This window comes from Ramularia collo-cygni (genome assembly GCF_900074925.1).
Source record: "Ramularia collo-cygni strain URUG2 genome assembly, contig: RCC_scaffold06, whole genome shotgun sequence".
NCBI lineage: Eukaryota > Fungi > Ascomycota > Dothideomycetes > Mycosphaerellales > Mycosphaerellaceae > Ramularia > Ramularia collo-cygni.
This window is the reverse complement of record NW_019716260.1, coordinates 780,551-803,677: the sequence shown is the minus strand read 5'-3', so window position 1 is coordinate 803,677 and position 23,127 is coordinate 780,551. Positions and strand designations below refer to the sequence as shown.

Sequence of the window (23,127 nt, the reverse complement as noted above, 5' to 3'; positions counted from 1 at the left end):
CTAACTTATAAGCTTCTACTACCCGAAGAAAGTATAGATATCGATTCCTAATTATAGGCGATTCTTCGAGGTTTCTAGTAGAGATAGCAATATAGACCCGATTACCCTTATATAGCATAATCATCTTAGATTCGTCGTTTCGATCGCTAAAAACGAAGTCTATTACGAGGCCCGAATATAAGCCTATATTGTCGAAAATAAGGAATGTTTTTGAAATTATAGCGGAGAGTAAATGTTTTAGCACATAGAATATACGGATATAAAATGTAAGCGCGAGCGGAATTAATTAAAATTTGTGCTTATAAGATTAATGTAGCTTTGGCTAATCGGTTGTGCTAATTTTAAAGCCTATTTCTAGTAGACGTTATAATTACCTAGTTTGCTTCGCTCCTTTCTATATGCTTAATAGATGTAAAAGAAGATTTTCTTAGAAATAGAAGAGATAAGCATACCGGTAATAGAGTTAAAAGGTAATTTCTACGTAGTTTCTAAAATATATTAACTTATAGCATGTCGTATACTTTAGTTAACCTTTACGTAGCTAATAGTTTATAGAATGTAGTAGTACGTTATAAGGGCTAGCTTCTCCTACTTTATAAGTTAAGTACGCACGCTAGCTACCTATGCCTTTCCTAAATACGCGTCGCTCCTAAACTCGCTTTCGGCCTAGACATCCGTAAGTAGTAGAGTAGAGTCCATTTATGCTAAGCAAGTCTAAAAGAAAGAAACGAGTATGTTAATCGGCCCGCGATCGATAAAGATACTAAGAAGAATATCGCGAAAGGGCGCGATATTAGCCGCGGACGTTATAGCGGATAAGCTTAGCTATAGTTTTCTAGCGGCCGTTAACGCTATTAGACGCTTACTATACGCGACTACTTATAGCCTTATACGAGCGAGATGCTAAGACACCGACATACCTAATAAGGAGGGATATAAGAAGATTCGCTTCTACGCGTAGTAGGCTAAGCGTAACGGTCCGGAATACTTCTAGGTAGATACCTACTACATCGATAAGGCAAATAATACGGAACTCTCTAAAGCGATTAACTCTATATTTCGAAGGTATTAAAATGCTAAGAAGTATTATATTCTACTTTTAGACATCGAAAATAATACTTTAGAAGGTAATAGAGAGTCGGCGTTTAGGTTATCTAGTAGAGCTACGTTATTAGTATTAGCTAGCTTTATTAATTACGGTAGCTAGGGGGGGGAGTATAACGGTTTAGGCTATGCCTAACCGCTAGTACGAGGTAGGTTAGCTTATATACGGCTATCTATATATATAGCTCGGCCTACCGTAGATAGTTAATTAAGGGCATGTCCTCTCCTTACTTATCCTCTAGTTATACCGTTATAGTCGATAATACTAGCGACGCGAGTAACGATTAGTAAACTTAGCGACACCCTACTCTATAGCGCGTACGATACTACGCGCCGCAAATAACAACTATAGCACTATCTAACAGCCCTATAGAGGTATATAGTGTATTTCTAAGCTCCCTATACGTTACCCCTCTTAGGGGTGTTCTACCGATTATTACGTTTGGGGTTGCCTAACAATAGCGTTATTATTAGTACATTTCGGCATGAACTATAGACCCCATACAAACGTACGAAAGCACATTTAGGCAGTGAATACGTGTAGGGCTAGGCGTTCCCTCATCCTGAACCCTATACATTCCACTTTTACGACCACGATTAACAGTGTAACGAAAGAAGACCAGCTTGAGCTGAAACGACGTATAGGACATACGTATAAAGATCCATTGTATGCCACATACTTTCGGAGTTCACTACTGGTTTATGCCACTAAGCTTCGTCGCGGTTGAATTCCCAGTAGGGACTTGGCGCTGAAAACTTGCGAGTTTCTCAGCCCTAATTCTGTCTGTAGTGTTGTTCTTTCCAGAGCCCTTTATGCTCTTATAGATTCCTTGCGCAGGATAAGCCAGCAGTCCGAACATTGCTATGTCATCACTTAGCGTCATCAGTGAATAGATCTGAATATCACTCACCGCTTCCAGGTTTCGTCACCAGATTCATCGAACCTTTGCCTACACCTTTCACGAAACCAAGGGTACCTTCCTTCTTCGCACCATCCCGCGGCTTAGTCACGATATCCGTAATTCCCTCGTAAAAACCCGTTCCAAAATTCTGCGAATGTATTAGTGTAAGCGTAGTGCTAATCCTGAGTTATACATACCTTTGCGGCAACGATTCCTCCACTCTTCCAATCCTTTACTTTGCCATGGTCTTTGACATCCTCGCCATAGAGCCTTGGAGCGTTTTTAAGCCCCTCTGCGAGTGCCAAAGGCATGCCCACGAGAGCGCCCTTGCCTAAGCTAGACGCCATCGACGTGAAGCCTTTGCTCACAGCACTCGCTGCTGCAAAGCTGGCCGAACCATCATCGCCACCCGCGAGTCGAGCTTGCCTGACTTCCCTAAAAGGATTGACGAAGGTACCTCCAAGTGCGGACGTGAAGTCAGTCAGGATGCCGAGGGTAGCGGATGCACCCGCGGTCAATGGGTCCCATCGCTCAACRTCCATGTTGTACTCCTTTGGCCGATACCTTGCTAGAATAAGCATTTCAGATATTTCTAAAGAGGGGCGAAGCGGCTTACGGCATTGCTTTTGTGAGCTTTAGGTCTCCACTGGAGGTCAAGTTTCTTAACGCAGCATGGGATAATTTCATATCTGCTTCTGAGTCGGGTGAGCGGTAAGCCCAGTCTGCGGCATGTTGATGTAACACGTCACATGTCATAGAAGAAGCGTTGACGTGACGATGGAATGACTGTACGGCCATATCAACCCCATGCTCGTGGCGCATCTGGTCTGCGACGGTTCGAGCAGCCTGCTGAGCTTCGGATGATAAACAAAATCCAATTGCATCTGCAAGGTTTTTGCTGCTCAAAGACTTGTGCGGTATCGGGATTGGTCCAGCGCCATTGCTGGCGACTACATTGCCCCAAAAGGGTTGACTGTCGCTCGAGTTAGACACTAAAAATGTCGGTTCTGCACAGAATAGAGCGCTTACTCGCCAAAGAAAGGCACCACGACGGTCGGCCGGGCATTGTATAGGCCGCAAGCTGTCGTACCTGCTCCGCCATGATGGACGACAGCAGAGACTTGCTTGAAAAGCCATTCTGACGGGACTTTAGCAATGTTTCCGTTCAGATACTCCTTAAGCGCTTACCATGAGGGCAGTCTCCTAAATAGAAGACGTTGTCTGTACTGGGATCATCTCCTCCCAATCTACTCCATCCCCTCGAGATAATGACCCGCACTCCGGCCATCCTACAAGCTTGAAGGATGATTTCGGTCGTTCTCTTCGCATTTTCCAGAACTATGCTACCGAATCCAACGTACACAGGGACAGGGCCCGCGCGCAGGAACCTCGCAAGGTCTTCAGGAGGTGGGTATGCAGGTTCGTCYCTCATAAAAAAACCACAAATATCTCATGCATGTTAGGGCGGTGAAAACGTGCGCTGGAAATGGCCTCCTTACCAATGTTGGAACCCCAGTCTTGGGGTTTCGGAACTAGTGCTGGCGACCAGCAATAGGTCACAGGTAATCTCAACCAGTCAACGAGATCGGGACCCATGCTCGCATGGACAGGTTCCAAACTTAGATCCTCTATTCGCCATTTGTTGATAACATCGCCTAGCCTAGATACCAAAGTTAGTTCATCCGTGACATCGTTAGGACAATGTGATACACCGCAAAGTACTAAGTGGAAACACAATACTCACCCCTGCCAAGTCATCATGTTGACCATGCCATAACTAAGATAATTCGCCTGTGATTGCTCCATATTCCTAGCCTTCACATTTGTGAGCGGATGTGGAAATGCACGCGTTGCCGTCCAGGGCATTGTGAACATCATATGGACAGGAATCCCCAAAGCCTGCCCACAGTGCACATGTGCAAAAGATGGTGGATTCGCAATGATTGCGTTTGCAACAAAAGGTTCATGCGAGACAAGGTCTGGAAGGAAGCAAGATTTCCAACAGCCTTGTAACATCTCGTGAATCATGCGCCGTTTCCGCGGAATATCCCCTCCTTTCAAGGAATCGAGCGATGGGAGTAGGCCGGGATTGCGCACCATATACTACTCGCGATGGGTAAGAAGCAAGGCTACACGTGACAATGACGTAAGCACTTACAGACATCAAGTCCTCTGGGTCACCGCCAATAGGATAGAACTCTAAACCCGACTTTCGTACGAAATCGGCGAAGACGCCATGAGTTGCCAGCCGTACACGATGCCCGTATCGTTGAAGAGCGGTGCCCAGGGCGACGAACGGTTGCACGTCTCCTCTGCTGCCCACCACTTGCACAACGACGTTCAATGGCGGACATCTTCCAGGTTTCACATCTGGTTCGGCCACCGCTGGTGGGCGTACAGGAAGCGACTGTTCAAGTTCATATGGGGCTGAGGAAGCAATATCGATATTCAGCGTCCCATCCGCTACGTCGCAGAGTCAGCGTTATGCATTAAGCAGAAGATAGAGTCTGATACCTTGCACTTTACAAGAGCTGCTGAGGAGAGCGCTGGAAGAGTGCAACTCATAGGGAGGTGGTGCATCGCAAGCAACGCCTTTTCTATCCGATGAAGAGTCGAAATGTTTGGAATCCGCAGCATCCATAGCCATAGTCCACGAATCGAATACTCGCTCTGATGATTTGAGTAGTCCTGTCTGCTCCCTCCGGCACTTTTGCAAGATTCTGTTGAACAAATGAAGGATTATTTGACGATGATGCCATGAGCCAAGACTCCATTTAGGGCTAGGCTAGGCGAACGCGTCTACCTAGACTTAGCCCCTGCTGAAACGCACTAGCGTTGCGARTTGCGTATAGGTGCGTATAAGCGTATACTGTGGTCTCCGACACAAGTAGTGTACATAGTTAGTGCGTACAGGGATGAGACAGGGGCAATAGAACAGATAGACCGAGGTTGCCAGGCCAATCAGCACACGAGATCATGCTGAGTAACTGCTAGAGCTGCGCCAAGAGCTGGCTCAAACTGACGAAAACAGGCTTTAGAGCACCAGCCACCGCACAGGCCATGTATAATACTTGTGTCGGAGACCACAGTAGTTACGATTGAAAGCGTATTGATTGTTTGCTGATTGGCTCTCCGGTCTCTTTGATGGGCGCCGCTAAGAGTTTTTCAGTGGCGTAGTGCCGGCCTAAGACTCCTAAAGGCAGAAAGAAATTTCGTCCATGAATCGGTCGCGAAGCGCAGCGTGCACGGGGCTGGGTCAGATCTTGGAGGCATTTTGTAGTCTCGCCGATATTAGCACTACGGCAGTTACGGCTCGATGCATGAAAGGGTCGCTAAACTTTCCTACGCGGCTTCCATTTACATGATCCTTGGTCGCCTCATTCGTACCCTACGAGCCGAGCAACTATCTCTTATACCCATAGTCTGGGTGACGAGAATTTTCGTTACTAGCGACGTGGTCTCTTTTACCCTTTAAGCTAGGGCGGCGGCGAACAGTTAGTAGGCACCTTAAAGCCTATTACATGGGCGAGAAAATCATTATTACGGGTCTGCTTATCTAGATTGTTATGTTTGGCTTTTTCCTCGTAACGGCTATACTTTTCTAATAAGTTATCGCTTTACCTATTCCGGCATATTTATAACTTCCGATATAGTCGACTAGAAGCGCTACTTTATCGTTTTATATGTTACTAGCGCCTTAATTCTTATTCGAAGCGTCTTTCGTATAATCGAGTACCTCTAGGGTAATAGTAGTTTTCTTATCTCCTACGAGGCCTTCTTATACATCTTTAATGCTTTATTAATAGCGGCGTTTATGTTCATTTTTCTTATCTAGTACGTTAACGACATTAAAAGAAGACCTACTAGCTACGAGATTAAACTCCTATCTAAGTAGGCCTAGTAGGAACGAGTAAGAGGAAGGCGTAAGAATAGACTCGTAAGGGTTAAGGGATAGTAATTACGAGGGCTACTTTATAATAATATAAATATAACTTTATAGGCGTAGATTCTATATAAGTAGTAATGCTTTCCTTCCTAAATTAAGGGAACTATTAGTATTTCGGTCTCCTTCCTCTAATCCTTAAGCAAGGAAATAAACATTTTTTATATTTAGATTAAAGTTGTGTTTTAGAGTACTCTTTCCTTAATAGTTATTAAGGCACTAGAGCGCGCTAGTAGGACGATGTAATATTAAGTACTAGTAAAGAGACATAGTAATTAGTTAATTAGCGTATCTAGCGACCTAGATAATTAATAAGTTTTCTAAAGTGCGATATTTGATTTTCGTATCGAGAGAAGCTACTAGGAAGGTATAATTAGTCGTTCTCTCTAGTCGTTTCGTGTATAGGGCTTAGCGAGATACCTACTACGCTAAGAGACGATCCTTAAATTAGGTTACGCGCGGTCGTATTCGTAAATGCTACGTATAGGTAGTTTAGCGATTAGCTATAAGAATACGCTCGGGCACTCGTTACGAGGTTACTAAAGGCTACTAAAATACGACTCGCGGAGTGCCGTACCTACGGATATTTATTAGGTGGATCGTGCTTGAATACGCTACTTAGTTTTATGCCGAATAAGAGCCGCGGCGAGTTAGAGCGGGACGGAAAAATATCCGACGGATTAGATGGTTCGGAGTGCGAAGAGCGAATAAGTGATCGCTAAATACGTCACGGGTAGCGTAGTACGACGATGAGAACGGCGACCCGAAGCTTTACTAAAACAATATCGGAGATTGCATAACCAAGCCTCTGGCGCGTAGTCCTTCCTCGGAAAAGAAAAAAGTGATTAACGATCTCCTATATATACGTAATAACCGCTCTACATGTAGTCGCATTAGTTTACTTTCGCTTCATTTATTTCCTTACTCCATACTTTCAGTGCTTGTCGAAGACTTCCACAATAATCATGGGTTTCTCTCAACTGGCCCTGCTGGCTTGCCTGACAGTTGCAGAAGCGGCAATAATACCAAGTTCCCGGTCACTGCATCCTGTGCAACGAGCAAATGACAGCTTGCCGGCGATATTTGGTTCAAATGATACTACTACCCTCAAAGGGACTACTACGGCTCCGGGCGTGGTTGTCCTTGACTATGGGGCTAATGTCGAGGGCCATCCCACTTTCGAAGTCCTTTCAGCTGCTGGCGACACTTCTGGTCTAGAGATCACGTATAGCGAGACTAAAGCGGTACTGGACAGTTTCTACACCGTAAGTCTTACCCCGCAAGTGCTTGAAACCAATACTGATCCATGTTGCAGAGCGATGGTCCAATCGCTTTGGCWGCAGCTATGGACAACTACAGAGTCAATCAGTATAATGTCACTGGGCCCATGATACATACCAATCGACTCATTCAGGGAGGCTTCAGATACCAGAAGCTCAACCTCTCGACAACAGGCGAACTGGTATTGAAGAACGTCGGTGTGAAGCCCACAATCCCGAACACATCCCTTGATCAACTGCCGGGATACTTTGAGACCTCGGACGAGGACCTCAATCAAATTTGGAAGGTTGGAGCGCGAACCGTTCAACTAAACGACATTCCCGCGAAATCTATTCCTGTGTTCTGGCAGGTCTCTTCCGAAGGTTCCTTGGTAGAGAGCCAAGCCCCTCAAGTTCTGTCAGGCAGCGTCGCTGCTACGTTGATGAGTTACCAGCTTGTATTCGAAGTCAAACCTATTGCCAAAGGACTAGGATTCTCTGTTCTGGCTGACACTCTCAACTCAGGAATTTATATCTTCTGCAATATAGATAATGGATCGATCTCAGCACACTTCGGATCCACCGAGGATTCTCCTCCACTTGCAGTCGCAAAATTGCCAGCAAACATAACCCTTGGTACCTGGCACGAAGTGGAAGCCACTGTGGATATGAATAACATAGCCGTATCTTTCAACAAGGTTCCAGTTCTTCAATTTTCGCAGACGTCTGCATTTGTCGGATCCTTTGGATTGGGCGCGTCATTCGGTCACTCTGCCGTTTTCCGCAACTTGTCTGCTATGACTCCGACAGGTCTATCCATTTATTCAGCATCTTTGACAGATGAGGCTTTCTTGCCCGACTTTCTGATGGGTACGAATCCGCAGGATACAACGGTTGACGGCTCGAAACGCGACCGGATTGCGTATKCAGGCGATCTGGATATTGCGCTCGTGTCCTCGCTGTCGAGTACTAATGGCATCAGTTACATCAAAGGCACGCTCGATCTTCTCGGTTCCTATCAATTAACCCCAGGATTCTTCGCTCCCACAGCAAAGATCCAACWAGAACCACTTTCTACTYCGATTGATGCCAATGTTACTGGCCTGATTGGCTACTCTTTCAACCTCCTCACCGCAGCTGCAAACTTCTACATGCGCACTGGCGATGTCGATATACCAAAGGAGTGGGCACCCAGAGCTGTACGCATGTTGGAATGGGCACACTCTCAAGTTCTGCCCGAAAGTGGGTTATTGAACATCACCAACCCTGCCTTAGGCGGCGACTGGAATTATTACGATCCGACACAGGCGGGTGTTGTCACAAAGTTCAACATGGTCTACGCATACGCACTTCAGGAGTGCATCAGGCTTCTTGCAGATGGTGGCATCGACACCGAGCCATACATTGCCCGCCTTGATGCTCTGCGGATCGCGATTGACCAGAACCTTTGGTCGAATGAACTCAATGCCTACTACCTCTCACAGTCCATCGAGAATGGCTTCGGACAGGACTCGAATGCTCTGGCCATTCTCGCTGGTGTGACCAAGTTCAACCACACTTCATCCCGCGTTCTGAGTACCCTCAAGCAGCTTTCAACACCAAAAGGTCCTCTTGCTTTCTCGAATGGAACTATCAAAGCTGGGTTCTCGGAGTTCATCAGTCCCTATGCAAGTGCCTATCACCTTCGTGCCGCACTTGAGGCCGACGATGGCGAGACCGCCATGGATCTGCTTAAAAGCCTATGGGGGCCAATGGCCGACCCCCAGGGAGTCAACTACACCGGATGCTTCTGGGAGACCTTGGACGCAGCCGGTGCGCCTGCACTTGGGAGGGTGACTAGCCTCTGCCACGGTTGGGCTGCAGGTCCCACTGGGGAGCTCAGCGATCATGTCTTGGGAGTGAAGCCCGTAACTCCAGGTTACACCGAATGGCGAGTCGCTCCAGTTACGCTTGACCTGAAGTGGGCTAGGGGTAGAGTCCCCGTGCCAGGGGGTGAGATCTCCGTCGCTTGGAATGCTACAAGGTGTGTCATAACCAGGTTAGAAGTGACAAGCCCCAACTGCACTATGGGCACGGTCATCCTACCTCTGTCATCGCAAGACGGATATATTGGAGGTGCTTTCAAGGTGAATGGGGAGGTCGTGGCGAGAAACACGACCTTCCAAATTACAGGGGGAAAGCCTTTTGTCCTTACATATGATGTCTAGCCTCCGAAGTGTGGTTCAGTCCTGTTCCCAAAACTCTGGGCGTTGGCTGAATGCGAAAGTTGCACAAACTTGTAGATGTTTGCTGAAGTGCAGATGGAAGATTTGACAGATCCTGTATTATCCTTCACATGTCGATGTAATCAAAATTCTGATCCAGACCCGACTTCAGTAGTAATTCTGTGAAGCAAGCCCATCGCAGCGCGATATTGTCCAGCGGACAGAAAGGCTAACCATTAGTCTGTCATATGTACCAGGGTGTTCGGACTTGTGCGACTGCCCGGTATTGCCATTGTCACTGCACTTCCCACTGTGGCCACCACTGTTCTCAGCCCTGTAGCGGGTACCAGCGCCATCCCTGGCTCAGGAACAGTGCCTGGCACCGTCATTGTCACCATAGTCCCCCCTGCATCATTCAGCATCGTCACGATCACCATAGTAACCGCCGTAACTGTAGGGAAATCTACAACTACTACCCCAGTGGATAAGATCAGACGGCCTCACAGCTGCTGATTAGGCTGTTGTTACCAACTATATAGAGGTTCTTAGGCCACTTAAAGAGTGTATAAAGCGCTTTAACGGACGTGGTAAGTATAGCTTTAGCGCGATCGCTAAGGTAATCCAAACGTTTAGGTTTCTACTTACTTAATTAGAAGCTCGCCTCCTTTACTACGATTACGTAGTCTACGACGCTTACGACAAGGCACCTAAAGATTACATTCCTATTAATCTACGCGTAGCGCTACTTAAAGCGAAAGAGTACTACGCTAACCTTAACGACTCGCTAGCTTACTACGCTACTATAATACTCTATCCTCGCTATAAACACTACTACGATTAAGCGTAGGCTAAGAAGCCTAATTAGCTAGCACTTAATAATCTTAATTTCTAGGTACTATAGGCGGATTATAAGTCTCTACCGTTACTAAGGCCTTACTATATACTCGTACCGAAGGAACTAAGCAATATTAACGACGCGACTAACGGCATTATTAATCCTATATACGGTAATACTAAGGAGGATAAGTATAAGCAGTAGAAGCGCGAGCTAATCGTTAGTAAGGCACCTATAACGAGGTTATAGCTCCTCGTTCTAGGACGAACTATACGACCCCTTATTAACTTTCGGAGCGACTTCGGATCGACTCCGGATTAACTCCGGACCCGCACCGGATACCTCGGGTTCCCGGATTATACGGATATAGTAGCGTATTACTTAGATATATATTACTAAGCTAATCCTATAGATAGCTTATTAGCTTTTAATATCCTTTCGTATTAGACCTATAGGTGTTATTAGACTATCTAGGTGTATAAGTCCCTACGTACTCCTATATACCTCTAAGTAGTCTCCTACCTAATACGAATTATCTTTTATCTTGCCTACGCCGTTATAGTACCTATCCTATATAATACTAGTCTAGGCTACGCGATTAACATACTTACTAACAATTAAGCCGATTATAAGCCTTTAAGGCAAGCCGAGGGGTAGCTTAACCTTCCTATAATCTAAGCCTATAGCGCCTATTTTAGCCTATAAATTAATCTAGAGATCGAAGATTAATTAGTAAGATTAATAGGCTTAAGGCCTATCGATAAGAATACCGGTATCCCTAGAGGGATAGGGCGTAGCTAAGTAGGAGTGCTCTAGTGCTACTTCCACCTTATTAAACACCTCTTACCTTAGCTATATTATAGATACGTTATATAAATAGACCCTACGGCTACGTACTACCTAGGCTAAGGCTAATATCTACGCTCGATCCATTACCTACCTACTACGCTATAACGCTTCTACACCTATACTATAAGAACTACTACGAGGTTTTATAGGCTAATCGCCCTAATTAGCTCGATACTACTAACGCGCAATTTTAAGTTTTATAGGCGGAGTATAACACGGCTCCGCGGTAAGCGAGGCGCCTATAAATAATTAGTAATATAGACGACGCGATCGACCTACTTACTACCCTAGGCGACGACGACGATAACCTAGATAAGTTTAAGAGGTAGTACTAGAGCGAGCCTTACGCTATAAAGGGATTAGACGCCGTAAATAACCCTAATAAATACTAGGTAGGTATACGCGATAGCTACCCTAACCTTAGCAAGCTTACCCCTAACATCCTCTCTATCCTAGCCTTAAGCTATAAGTCCGAGCGCCTGTTTAGCGAGCTTAGTAACATACTAGAGCCTCGCCGCTAAGGTCTTAGCCCTAAGCTTCTAGCTAGTATATAGTGCGTACGGTGTTAGATAAAGGCTAGCTTTAGAGATAGCGACTACGAGGCCGAAGTAGCTATAACTAAAGCTTAATTAGAGCGTGCGTATAACCTTAGTATATAAACAGGTTACTATAAGTAGAGCGCTACGAGAAAACTCACTTTTGCTAGGCTTAAGCTATATAATAATTAATCTTTAGTTTAAGCTGCCTATCTACCGCTTAATAGGTCTATAATCTAAGCCTACGACTCTAAAAACAGGCTATAATCTAAGCTTTTGCTTATAGATTAATTAGCTTAATTATTAGTAAGTATAGCGATTAATATCCTAACCTTAGTAAGATAGCGCTTACTATGCTCTCTATACTAGCTTTAAGCTATAAGTGTAGGCGCGTCTTTAGTAAGCTCGGAGATCTACTAGAGCCTCGCCGACGCTATATATTACCTAAGCTATTAGTAGTACTATACTTAGTACGACGATAGAGACGGGTAGGTTTCGGTAGCGGCGACGACGACGATATAGGCTAATTAAAGCTTACCGACAAGCAGATAGACGTTTTATACGAGCTTAGTAAGTAGATAGGCGAAGACGACGATTTAGATATATAGGACGACGGCTAAGACTTAACACTAAAAAATATATACAACTTTCCTATTTAGGAATTAAGCACCTAAGCTACTAATTAAGCTAACAACTTTCCGCTAAGCCAATTTAATTAATCTAGCTAAATCTTATACAAATAGCTAATTAATTAAGCCGGGGGCTATTAGCTTGCTTAATTAATTAATCTTAGGTGTGCTTATCTCTACCTATCTTCTTTAGGTCGTGSTTTTTCGTAAGCTTCCTTAGTACCTAATAATTATATTAGATATAAGTCCGTAACTAAAAGGCTAGATCTTTATACTAGGTAGATAGGTAGTACTAACTAACGAAGATAGTAAACGGTAGGATAGCCTAGCTAGTAGCTAGATTACCGTAACCTATTCGCGATTACTAGGCTAAATAGCCTTCGAGCGGCCTCTCCTCTCTAATCCTATTATAACGAGCTAGATTATAATCTTGCCTTTTATAAAGCTAGCCTTATCGAAGTTATAGACGCCCTCGTCTAGGATGCCGTACTTAGCCTTTATCTGCTCTATAAGCTTAAACTAGCTCCTAGTTAAGACTAGATCTTTATAGAGAGACCTCTACCTATCGTAGGCTCGATTAAAACGCGTTATACGACTATTAGTACGCTTAACGAAGTTGCGCGGCTAGTAGACGCTAACTAAGCCTCCGCCGCGCGTAGCTAGTAGCTTATTAGCTATATCGCGTATAACTATAAACGTAGGCGAAAATCCACGCGCGTCTAGATTAAGTATAGCTCTTTATAAAACTAGCCTTACCCTTCGCGTACTCTTAGCTTTAATACAACCCCTATCGTACTAGGATAGCCTTACCTAAGCTCGACTAATATCGGCAAAGTTCTAGTAATAGTACGTATCTAGCATATCCCGTTATTACCGTTATTACCGCTATCGCCGTTATTGCCGGTATCGCTTATATAAGTAAGAGCTAGCGGCCTAAACATCTAAGCTTGAAATTTCTACGTTTAATTTACGATAGCGTAATTGTTTTTAAATAACTTCTACCTAAATTATTTACACTAGTTTCGTTTTGCTTTCTATCTACTATAATACTACGTAGCGATAGAAACAGACTTTTTGCTATCTATACACGAGATAGGGGACGGACTTCCCGTGTTATTAGTCTATAGGTAGGAAATAAATAGGGAAGTCGAGGAGTTAGACTTTAAGCCGATTTTCGCTAAAGTACTAGGATTTCGCCGGATCTACGTAAACCTTCTAGGTATAGGTATAACACCTACGAACAATATTAGAGACCTAGACGATATACATCTTCGTCTAGTTTAATTTATTAATACTCGGCTTAGAAAGTTAAAATTCTTACTTGTCGGTTTATTATATAGTAGCTATCTCGCCCGTGCACTCGCTTAAAAGTATAGTAAACAAGTCGATAGTTTACTATTACGAGTGCCGCTTATCGAACTAAAGGACAGCTTACGTAATATCGATACTTTCTAACCGCTAGTTCTAAATATGCAAATTATATCGACTATATTAAGCGAGGACAAGGCACTTCTTAGAAACGTTCTTATTTAAACACCTTCTTATATTAAGTTACTTAAAGCAAAATATAAGGAAGTTTACCTTCTAGTATTAGCCGCGGTAGATAAAGAAGTGCTAGATCCGATCCGGGTAGACCTACGCCGATACTAGATATCTCTTGCTTTAGGCAATAAGCATCTAAAGTCGTTTACACCTATACTTATTATATGTAGTCGATAAGACGAGAGTGTAGGCTATCGAGATAGCCTCCGCCTACTCGAATTCTACCCGCGATCGACCTATATTGTTTTAGACCGTAGTAGACATAACCTTCCTATTAATGAGCATAGGGTTTTCGAGGCCCTTGTACACGATTAGTTAACTCGGGTTAATAAGTGGCGAAGTTGTAGAGATAGTAAAGAGGAGCTATAAAAAAAAATTCAAACCTTTGTTCCTCAAACAACGACCGTGCGTGGTGAACAAATAATTTGCAAGAAAATGAAATCGATTTCGGTCAGCACTGTATCTGAAAGTACGTTACATCTGCTTTATTTGATAGTACTTGAGTAACGCTGCGTGGAGCTACTATACGGTGAGATAGGAGAGATGCGCAAGCGCTGGCTCACAAAGATTTTCGTAATCGGCGACGTTATATCCTTCCTCTTGCGGGGCGCTGGTATGTTGGGCACCGCACACCAGAATACAGGAGAGGAGGCTGACGTACTTTAGGCGGAGGCATAATGGCGAGCGGCACCATTTCAGCCATGCACATGGGCGAGAACATCATCATCGGCGGGCTGGTCGTGCAAGTGCTCTTCTTCGGATGTTTCATCGTGACATCGCTCTGGTTCCACGTGAGCATGCGCCGCGTCCCGACGTCCCGCGTGCTGTCACGGCAGCCGCCGTGGGAGAAGCATCTCTACGTGCTGTACGCTGCCAGCGCGCTGATCCTCGTGCGGTCGATTTTCAGGTTGATTGAGTATGCGCAGGGAAACGATGGGTATCTGATTAGTCATGAAGTGTTCTTGTATGTGTTTGACGCGGTGCTCATGTGGATTTGCATGGCGATTTTGGCGTGGGCGCATCCGAGTGAGATTGCGGCGTTGTTGAGACCCGGGAAGGCGAGGGCGTTGAGGAAGGGAGTGCAACTTTATGATCTTGCGTGAGGGTGTAGTTGGGGCTGGTGGAGTGATTTGGTTGTAGGATAGAGGCGAGGCTGTAGGAGAGGATTTTTTTGGTTCGAGTTGATGATACTAGACTTGATTAGATGTGACATGCAAACAATCAGATTCACTATACTAGTCACTCAACGTACCTCTAACACAGTCAGGTCCTACATATCCTCTCACATATCTTCCACTCTTAATTCAACCTCTCAACTGTCCCTACCCACCCCCTCCGCCCTCCCAACCGCCCACTCTGTCCATCCCCTCCACTCTGGCTTTTCCCCACAAATATCCCTCACCAACTCCCCTATCAAACACCTCCCCGTCTCCCTCGCCCACCACCTTCCCCTCGCCTCAAGCAACAACACCCCATAATGCACAAACACCAGTCTAGCCATCACATCGCCCCCTTGAAACAGCCTCACCAAATCCTTACTCACCATCGTCGTCCACACAAGCACGTGCGCCAAATGCTGGGCACCCGCTATGTGACCAAAGGACGTCTCCAGCGCGTCGATGCCGGTGATGTACGCTCGGTGGCGCGAGTCGTCCGCTGGATCGCGTATGCACTCGACGTGAGATCGGAGCTGGGATAGGGCGTGTGCGACGTCTGGGTCTGGCGCGAGTGGATGGTCGTGGTATGGGAAGCTGACGAAGAAGGCTGCGAATTTGCCGGAGCGCAGCGAGACGACGTTTGTGGCACTGATGCGGCCAGTTCCTTGTACGAGTTCGATGAGAGTGATGATGCTTTCTGCGTGCGAGGCGGATGCTGGGTCTGCGCATACGTTGGGAAAGGCCAGCGAGAGATTGTTGAGGATGACGGAGTACGCGAATATGCCGTTGTGATTGTCGCTCGTGATATTCTGGAGCGCATCCTGGTATCCGCATAGAGCTGAGGTTTGATAATGCATGGCCATCTGCGTGTATTCCCATCGCGACTTTGGATTCTCCGATGCCAAGTGGAGCGCCGATAACGCGAGGAGACCATCCATGAGAAACTCGTGACGAAGCGCTTCCTCTGGTACGACCTTCTGCCATATTTTAACATCCTCGATACGGTCTTTCGTACTAGACATGGTGTAGCAAGTCGAAGTAGTGAAGTGTGCCATGAGATGCAGCTCTTGCATCCTGGTGGGTCTCACCTCGTCGGTGACATGAAGGCTTGCAGGGCTCGGTACGCGAGAGCGTGGGTTTGGCGAAGCTGGGACCGAGACACGCACTTCTGCAGGCAGATACACACATTCTATGCGACGATGGATACATTTTTGACAGGATGGCGTCTCTTCTCCACACTTGATATGTCTCTTTTTGCAGGGTTGGCAGCCAAAGCGAGATTTTGAATGCGATCGACGTAGAGGCATGGCCTAGAGTATTACCATACATCAAACATGGACAAAAAAAGCGTTATGGCCATTGAGAATGGCGTTGCATTTTTCGAGATGGCATGATTGAATGAGTGTCCCTTAGACCCCGTGTGAAAACTTTCGTAGCTCCACGCTAGCTCAGACGCTAAATCCATCGACCAGGGGCCCTTTCACTCCACACCTGACTCAATCGGCGGCCACTTTGGCATCGCATACTTCGCCATAAGCACATCCCTCAGCGACCTGCGCCAGCAACAAGGCCTTACCTGCCCAATCCTTACACTTACTGTCGTTCTCCTGCAAGAAGTAGTCCACGGCGTAATTGAAAGCTATCGTCGCCAACCATTCAAGCTCGGTCTTTGGGTAGTGATCGACTTCCTTGAAGTCATCGTCAGCGTCTTCAATGCCACGGGCATAGAGGATATAATCTGGAGATGGTGCCGGGGTGTTCAGGACGGATGAGCGGAAGCGGCGCGCACACAAAGCGTGCATGAGAGTGTTGCTTGGCGGCTTTTGATTGGCTGTCTCGATTGCCGCTACTTCCACGCACCAGAGCCATAACAACCTCATGAACTTTCCACCACCGTACACGGGCCCGGTCCAATATCACTACGACAGCCGCCGCCCAACACGCCTCGCGTCCGCGCCTGTTGTTGTCTGCTGATTGAGCGGACCACACTCAGCAGCCTTAGTGCCGGCAGCAAGCGCTCTACGCGCCCAATACGGCAGAAGACGCTGCTGAGGATCGCTCGCCCTCGTATCTTACAAGATCCTCTCTCGAACCCTTCGTTACTAGTTCCCGCCGACGTTGCACCGCGCTTCGCGCATTGCGACAATGGCTCGGCCGTCGCCTTGCGTCGCGATTTACACCCGCCTGCCTTCGGAATGTATTGGAGAAGGAGCCAGCTTTCCAAACTGCCTTGGTCCACGAGCCTAGTGACGACGATGCCTACGACGAGAGCGACGAGCGGTCGGCAGAACTGTGTGCGCTTGTCGTCGACCGGGCGAAGGCTGTGCTGCAACGCACCCAGCTCTGCACTACATAAAACTGGACCTTGCCCTAGCGCTGCCGGCCGTGACACCTTCCGACGTGAGAGCATGCAATCGCAAAGCATCCAGCCCGCGTATCTACCGCCATCCATGGACCCGTTGTCACGCACCGAGAAATACCTCTTCCACAAGACCGACTTTTGCTTCTGCTACTCTCACCTCCACCCGAAATACGCCGCCCTCTACCACCGCCTGCAAAATGCCACCATCAGTCACACGAGCGACGAATCTACACAAGCAGCGTCACTGTTCTCTGGCATTGAGGTTAAGCCGCCCAATGATGGAGCCGTGGAAGCACAGGTCCAGGTCAGCAGCTGGCTGGCGGCAAGTCTGCGCAAGAAGGCAGATCTGGCCTCCACAGAGGATTTGCCTTCTGGATCCTATCCTCTTCGAAGTCAATCGCCCCATACTCCATTATGCGTCCCGATAAGCCGATGAGCACGCTGGCATGATCTGGCAGCGTAGTACGCCAGGACTGAAGACAGAACATGTGGTACTCATTGGCGACCTGATAGTGTACCCACAGTTCGTACGTAGGGTCCTCTGTAGCAACAGAGAAGACATTGGGAGGAGCGCGATCCTCAGTCTCGAGTTCGAGGGCCACGTAACTGTCGAGTTCATCCAGGATGTTGAGAGCCGACACGGATCGGCGCGACGGACTAGAGCATGCTGTAGTGAGGCTTGCGAAGTACTGGGTTCAGAGAAAGACGACGGGATCCAGTTTCCGTAACTTTGGTGATGCAGATGGTCACAGACTGTTCGTTGATTCCGTAAGGCTGTAGTATCAAGCACTGTTGCCGTTGTTAGCACAGGACACCACTCGCGCACGTATAACAATAACGCAGATGTAGCACAGGAGTAGTATATGATGTAGTTGTTTATTTTACTAGCCTAGAGGGCGCCATAATGGGCCAATTTGTAGTGCGTTTTGGTGGTGTCTTGGCGAGGGTGGGCCGCTCACCCATTGAGTACCGTAAGTTATCAGATGTGGTATCAGATGGACTGCAATCCTGCGCATGATGTCCTTGGCAAGCCTTTAAGCTCGCCGTCATCTGCCGAATTAGAGGTAATTGTAGTCACAGTGCCTGGATTGGGCTCAGATGCAAGCGTCAGGCCACGGCCATGGCGTTGCTGAAAATCTGATCTGTCTCCCCCTCTGGCAGCATCATTGGTGCTAGGTGGTGTTTTACTTTCCTGAGTTTCAGCCCTCATCTTCGTAACGCTGATCATTGCAATATCCCGTGACRGCTGTTGAAGCGATTCGTCGCTGTGGTGGCCTCCAATTTCCCTGATTCTGACGCGCAGGGTGGTGAGTATAGCAATGCACTGCAGGCAGCTTTAGTTTAAGGCCACGAGCAGGTGGTCAAGATGTTGCTTGATGCAGGTGCTAATCAGCACTAGAATCATATCATGGTTCTGGAGTCTTTCTCTTGTACTACGTACTACGTCGTACACCTCACCTCTGTTTTCCTATATATGCTGTTCATAGCAACATCCAATAGAACCTCAGTTCAATCCTTCAATTCTTCCTCCATATGTATTGTTTCCACACCGCGACAGAATACTATCTTGTGTCGAGGATCGATCAATCGTCTCTGAATATTCTCGCACTGTCTTGGGATATTGGTACCCAGTACCAAGGAAACTTGTTCGTTCATGCACCTAGCAACAAATTTGACACTACAATAGTCGATTTATACTCAGATAATGTATCAATCGTTATATTCCTAACGTGAATGATTATTCGTAAGACAGCAGTACACTGATGTTACTACACAGTACCTCTTTGGCGTCTTCATCACAGGGTTCATCGTCGTCAGAGTGGTCCTCCTCATCTCTGTCCTCGATGAAACACCTCGTCCAGTCCTCCAGCCTTTTTGGAGGCCCTGGTTGCGCAGGATTGGATTTGTGAAAAGAATAGAGCTTTTGAACGCTGTTCTTGAAGTTGGACGCATCGTACCATACCGGGTCATTGTTGTATCCTGTCCACTTTGCACGATACTGCAACTTCTTCTGTCTGATCACGGATTCCAGTACCTCCTCTACCTCGTACTCCATTTCTCTAGCGGCTAACATCTGATAGCGCAACCGAATTGCTCCAGGCGTACGATTTGGGAAACGTTCGAATATGTCTACCCAAACCATACCCATCTTGTTCTTGTATGATAGTAAACGTTGTTCGTCGGACTCCAACCACGACAAACGCGTCTGTTTGTGTGAGCGCATATTGCGCTTGCTGATGACGCCATCACTACATGCAACACGAGGATCATTGTCGCTGGAATTTTTGGTCTTGTCGTCTTCCTTAGTTTCGTCTTTTTCGTGTTCAGTCTCGTCGTGTTCGTGTTCGGTCTCGTCATTTTCGTATGTTCCGTCGTTTTCGTGTTCAGTCCGGTCGTTTGGGGTAGCGCAGAGTGTGGGATCGGTTATCTGACAAGACATGCCAAGGCTGGATTTATAGTTGATGTTGGTTCCATCGCCAGCCGTTATGCCTAGAACGTATAATCGTAGGGAGTAAGACTAAGGCCCTTTATTAATATCGGCCTCGACTACTCCCTAGATATATACGCCGTCGCTATCTTCTACATTATAGAGATCGGTTAGAGGTAGGACTAGGCGTATAGCACTACCGCCTTTACGGTTAGCACCTAGGGGGCTAGGGATAGGACCGTTACTAGCGGTAGGACGGGAAGCTTAGTCGCTAAGTTCTAGTAGAGGCGTTAACTTAGGCGTAGATATAGGTTTAAGTATAGGGCTCTATACTTGTTACTTAGCTAGCCTTTACCGCTTTACTAGATAGGGGACTTCTCGCTCCAGTTCTAGTATAAGATTCGGCACCGATGCTAGGGGGGTAGTTATAGTATTAATACTCGAAGATTAAAGCGATCGTTTTCGTGTTGTTAATAGTCCATTTATTACGTTAACGATGCCGAAGAACGTCTCGTCCTCCGCCGGTAATCTTTCTTTAACGGTGTTAACGTAGCTTAATAGACTAATTCGATAGTACTACTTACTATAATAGCGGCTTTTAGTATCCTATACGGAGAAAGCGTGCTCTATAACTACGTTAAGATTACCTTCGTAGGCGGCGGTTAGATAGTAGCCTTTCTCCTAATAGTTAGAGGCCCGGTTACTAGGCTAGAAGTACGTAGCGCCGTAGTCTTCTTTAGCCGTACTACTCTCCTTAATTAAATAAAAATCTATTACTTATTAGTAACATTAGCACTATAGTCTACTTAAACACTTACCTCGACTACTTCTATTAAGCGACCCGTTCGTAGCCGAATCCGATATTGCGATACGTATAGCGTAATCTATTACTCCCTTATTAAGCAATTTATAGCTAAACTAGTAGCGACCGTCGCTAGACGCGATATTATACATCTTTATTCTATAGTCTGCTCTAAATAGACCGCACATTGCTAAGTCCATCTCTATAACCTCTATAATATAGCTTGTCGCCTAGCGAGGGTCGGCGTAAAGGGCGCCCTCGGTATCTATRTATAAGTTAGCCTAGTTCGAATCGCTCGTATAGCTGCCGAGTAAATAATACCTTAATGTAGTAATCCTAAATTATAAGTCGGCCCCTCTATACTATCTCTATAAAGAGTGTGCCCCGTAGCTTTAGCCTTAACCTTAGGTTTAGGACGCTTAAGTAATCTAGGGTTATACTATCTAAACTAAAATAAAGTGGCCTAAGGAACTAAGGTAAAAGAAGCTATTATAAAATTTTGATATAATCTAATAGACTTTGGCTAAAGAAACAGTACTACATCTAGGAGTTTAAATAGAWAATAACCTACTAAGCTAACGAATTCTATAGGGGAGAAGACATCGAGATAATAACGCTAAATTAATTATAGTGTGCTATCCTCGGTATCTCCGACGCGACCCTTGTTATCTAACTATATCTTGCTCTTAACTTAACTATTACTATAGAAGCCGCTAATAGTATATATAACTCCCTAAGCGGCCCCTTTAGTTTTCTTTCGAACTTACTAAAAGAGAACTCGATCGCTAGCTAAGCAAGAATTAGCTAAGCAAGAATAAGATTTATGCGGTATATATGTGCTTTACCGCGCTATACTACTTAGTCTAGCCCTAGAAGAACTAGTAACACTAGAGAGAGTAGCCGTAGTATCCGTTTAACGGAAGGAGTTAGGGTAACGACGCCGGGGAACTAGGACTTAGATACGAGCTTAAACACTACTTACTAGACAGCGCTTTTATTTCGGCTAAAAAGGTTATAGAGACGGCTCTACCTATCCCTTAGAAGCTATATATTAGACTATCTACTATATTAAACCTTCTAGCTATAACAGCTAGAAGGTTAGCCTTTTTAGTCTAATACTATGCTAACGCCGAATTATTAGCTGCTAGCGTCTATATAAACGGCCCCTACTAGTTATACTATAGCGTTATAACTAAGACAATAAGTGTTCGACCGCGCTATCGCCGACGGATCTAGCCTCGTTATAATACGAATAGCTAAGCTTAGATTAGCTAGTATATTCTAAATAAGGACTAAAGGTAGGAAGAGGTAATGCCGGATAACTAAAGCTAAAACATAAGCGCTACTAACCGGAAAGTCTGTCTTTCTAGCTAGGGCGAGATGTAGGTACGGTTCTCTTTATCCTATATTTGCTACACGAACGGTAATAATAAGCTACTAGCTACCGCTCTCCTAGCCTCTAATCTTTACTTATTATACTCTAATAATATAACGCTATAGGCACTATAGGCACGCTATACGTAGCGAAGTACCGTAAGACTATAAGCACGAGATTAGCGCCTTAAGGAAGTAACTAACCGCGTTATTAAGATAGAACTAGTCTAAGCGTAGCGCGTGCTAACGGAGCGGATTAGAGGGTATGTTTAGTAGAAGTAGCTAGTTATAGGAGGCGGAGTAGTTACGGTTAAGACGACGGTATATAACTTGTCTTAACTAAGTCGTAGGTAAGGTAGTACGTTATAGAAGCACTAATATCCCGGCGATGCTAGCGAAAAGCAAGAGGGGGATTAGGCTAATTAGTTAGAACCGTAAGGCGGTAGACCGTACGACGGGCGAGCATTCCTCTCTTAACCGTAGATATGCTCTCGGTAAGGCTATAGCGTTAGAGTTAGGGAAGAAACCTAGACGTAAGAAACGGGAGAGATATCTAGCTTTAAAATTCATCCTCGTTACGTTACGTTACGGGTAGAAGTCTAGAAATACGTAAACTAGTAGACTTTAGTATATGCAAAATTAGTAGTAGCTAGCCTATACTAGGACTAAACGAAGTCGATAGGGACGACCGACGGAGAAAGATATAGGCACTATAGTAAGGTAGGCTAACTCTTCTAAGCGCGTAGCTAAGTTTAGGACAACTACTATATAAAGGATAGTTAGGGTAGGTAGAAAGGGGAGATAGCTAGGCGCAAGCGAGGGGTTAAAGATCGAAGGGGTAAGAGTAGAGAGCAATCGGTAAAAGGGGGATAGAAAATTACGGTAGAGGGAAGCCTTTTATAATAGAGGTAAGAGGTCGATTCCCTATTTAGGCATAGCGCGAAAGCCGTACGCGAGGCCCGGATTACCTAAACGGGTTACACCTATTTCCTAATGTAGGCTTACCGTCTAATTGTTTATACTATATAATTACCCTAACTATCCGAGCCTACCCTAACTCTATAAATTTATATTATAATAGTAATTCTTCCTCCCTATCTATCGGAGTACGGTCCGGAGAATACTACCTAAGTATAATACGAGGCGTTAGGCTACCGCCGATTCGGAGACGCTAGATACTACGACGAATATATAGAATATA

At 45.8% G+C, this 23,127-nt stretch overlaps 7 protein-coding genes; 3 read left to right on the top strand and 4 right to left on the bottom strand.

Annotated features, from left to right (window-relative positions):
• Nucleotides 1-1,796: 1,796 nt before the first annotated feature.
• RCC_04674 (related to sterol glucosyltransferase) lies at nucleotides 1,797-4,653 on the bottom strand (the record flags this gene model as incomplete). XM_023769951.1 has 10 exons in its annotated part: nucleotides 1,797-1,966; nucleotides 2,016-2,154; nucleotides 2,204-2,570; nucleotides 2,623-2,979; nucleotides 3,036-3,144; nucleotides 3,195-3,455; nucleotides 3,506-3,666; nucleotides 3,751-4,109; nucleotides 4,165-4,469; nucleotides 4,521-4,653. 10 exons carry the CDS (start codon nucleotides 4,651-4,653, stop codon nucleotides 1,797-1,799), a joined length of 2,361 nt encoding a protein of 786 aa, XP_023625719.1.
• A 2,261-nt stretch (nucleotides 4,654-6,914) lies between these two features.
• Nucleotides 6,915-9,415, top strand: RCC_04673 (related to alpha-L-rhamnosidase A; the record flags this gene model as incomplete). XM_023769950.1 has 2 exons in its annotated part: nucleotides 6,915-7,214; nucleotides 7,265-9,415. The coding sequence occupies 2 exons, from the start codon at nucleotides 6,915-6,917 to the stop codon at nucleotides 9,413-9,415; spliced, it is 2,451 nt and encodes an 816-aa protein (XP_023625718.1).
• Nucleotides 9,416-14,346: 4,931 nt separating this feature from the next.
• RCC_04671 (related to RTA1 domain protein) lies at nucleotides 14,347-14,906 on the top strand (the record flags this gene model as incomplete). XM_023769949.1 has 2 exons in its annotated part: nucleotides 14,347-14,416; nucleotides 14,470-14,906. 2 exons carry the CDS (start codon nucleotides 14,347-14,349, stop codon nucleotides 14,904-14,906), a joined length of 507 nt encoding a protein of 168 aa, XP_023625717.1.
• A 209-nt stretch (nucleotides 14,907-15,115) lies between these two features.
• Nucleotides 15,116-15,982, bottom strand: RCC_04670 (uncharacterized protein; the record flags this gene model as incomplete). Its single annotated transcript, XM_023769948.1, has 1 exon — nucleotides 15,116-15,982. One exon carries the CDS (start codon nucleotides 15,980-15,982, stop codon nucleotides 15,116-15,118), a length of 867 nt encoding a protein of 288 aa, XP_023625716.1.
• Nucleotides 15,983-16,456: 474 nt separating this feature from the next.
• Nucleotides 16,457-16,762, bottom strand: RCC_04669 (uncharacterized protein; the record flags this gene model as incomplete). The annotated part of the gene is made up of 1 exon (XM_023769947.1): nucleotides 16,457-16,762. One exon carries the CDS (start codon nucleotides 16,760-16,762, stop codon nucleotides 16,457-16,459), a length of 306 nt encoding a protein of 101 aa, XP_023625715.1.
• Nucleotides 16,763-17,410: 648 nt separating this feature from the next.
• Nucleotides 17,411-17,758, top strand: RCC_04668 (uncharacterized protein; the record flags this gene model as incomplete). The annotated part of the gene is made up of 1 exon (XM_023769946.1): nucleotides 17,411-17,758. One exon carries the CDS (start codon nucleotides 17,411-17,413, stop codon nucleotides 17,756-17,758), a length of 348 nt encoding a protein of 115 aa, XP_023625714.1.
• Nucleotides 17,759-19,060: 1,302 nt separating this feature from the next.
• Nucleotides 19,061-19,762, bottom strand: RCC_04667 (uncharacterized protein; the record flags this gene model as incomplete). Its single annotated transcript, XM_023769945.1, has 1 exon — nucleotides 19,061-19,762. The coding sequence occupies one exon, from the start codon at nucleotides 19,760-19,762 to the stop codon at nucleotides 19,061-19,063; it is 702 nt and encodes a 233-aa protein (XP_023625713.1).
• Between the last annotated feature and the right edge of the window lie 3,365 nt (nucleotides 19,763-23,127).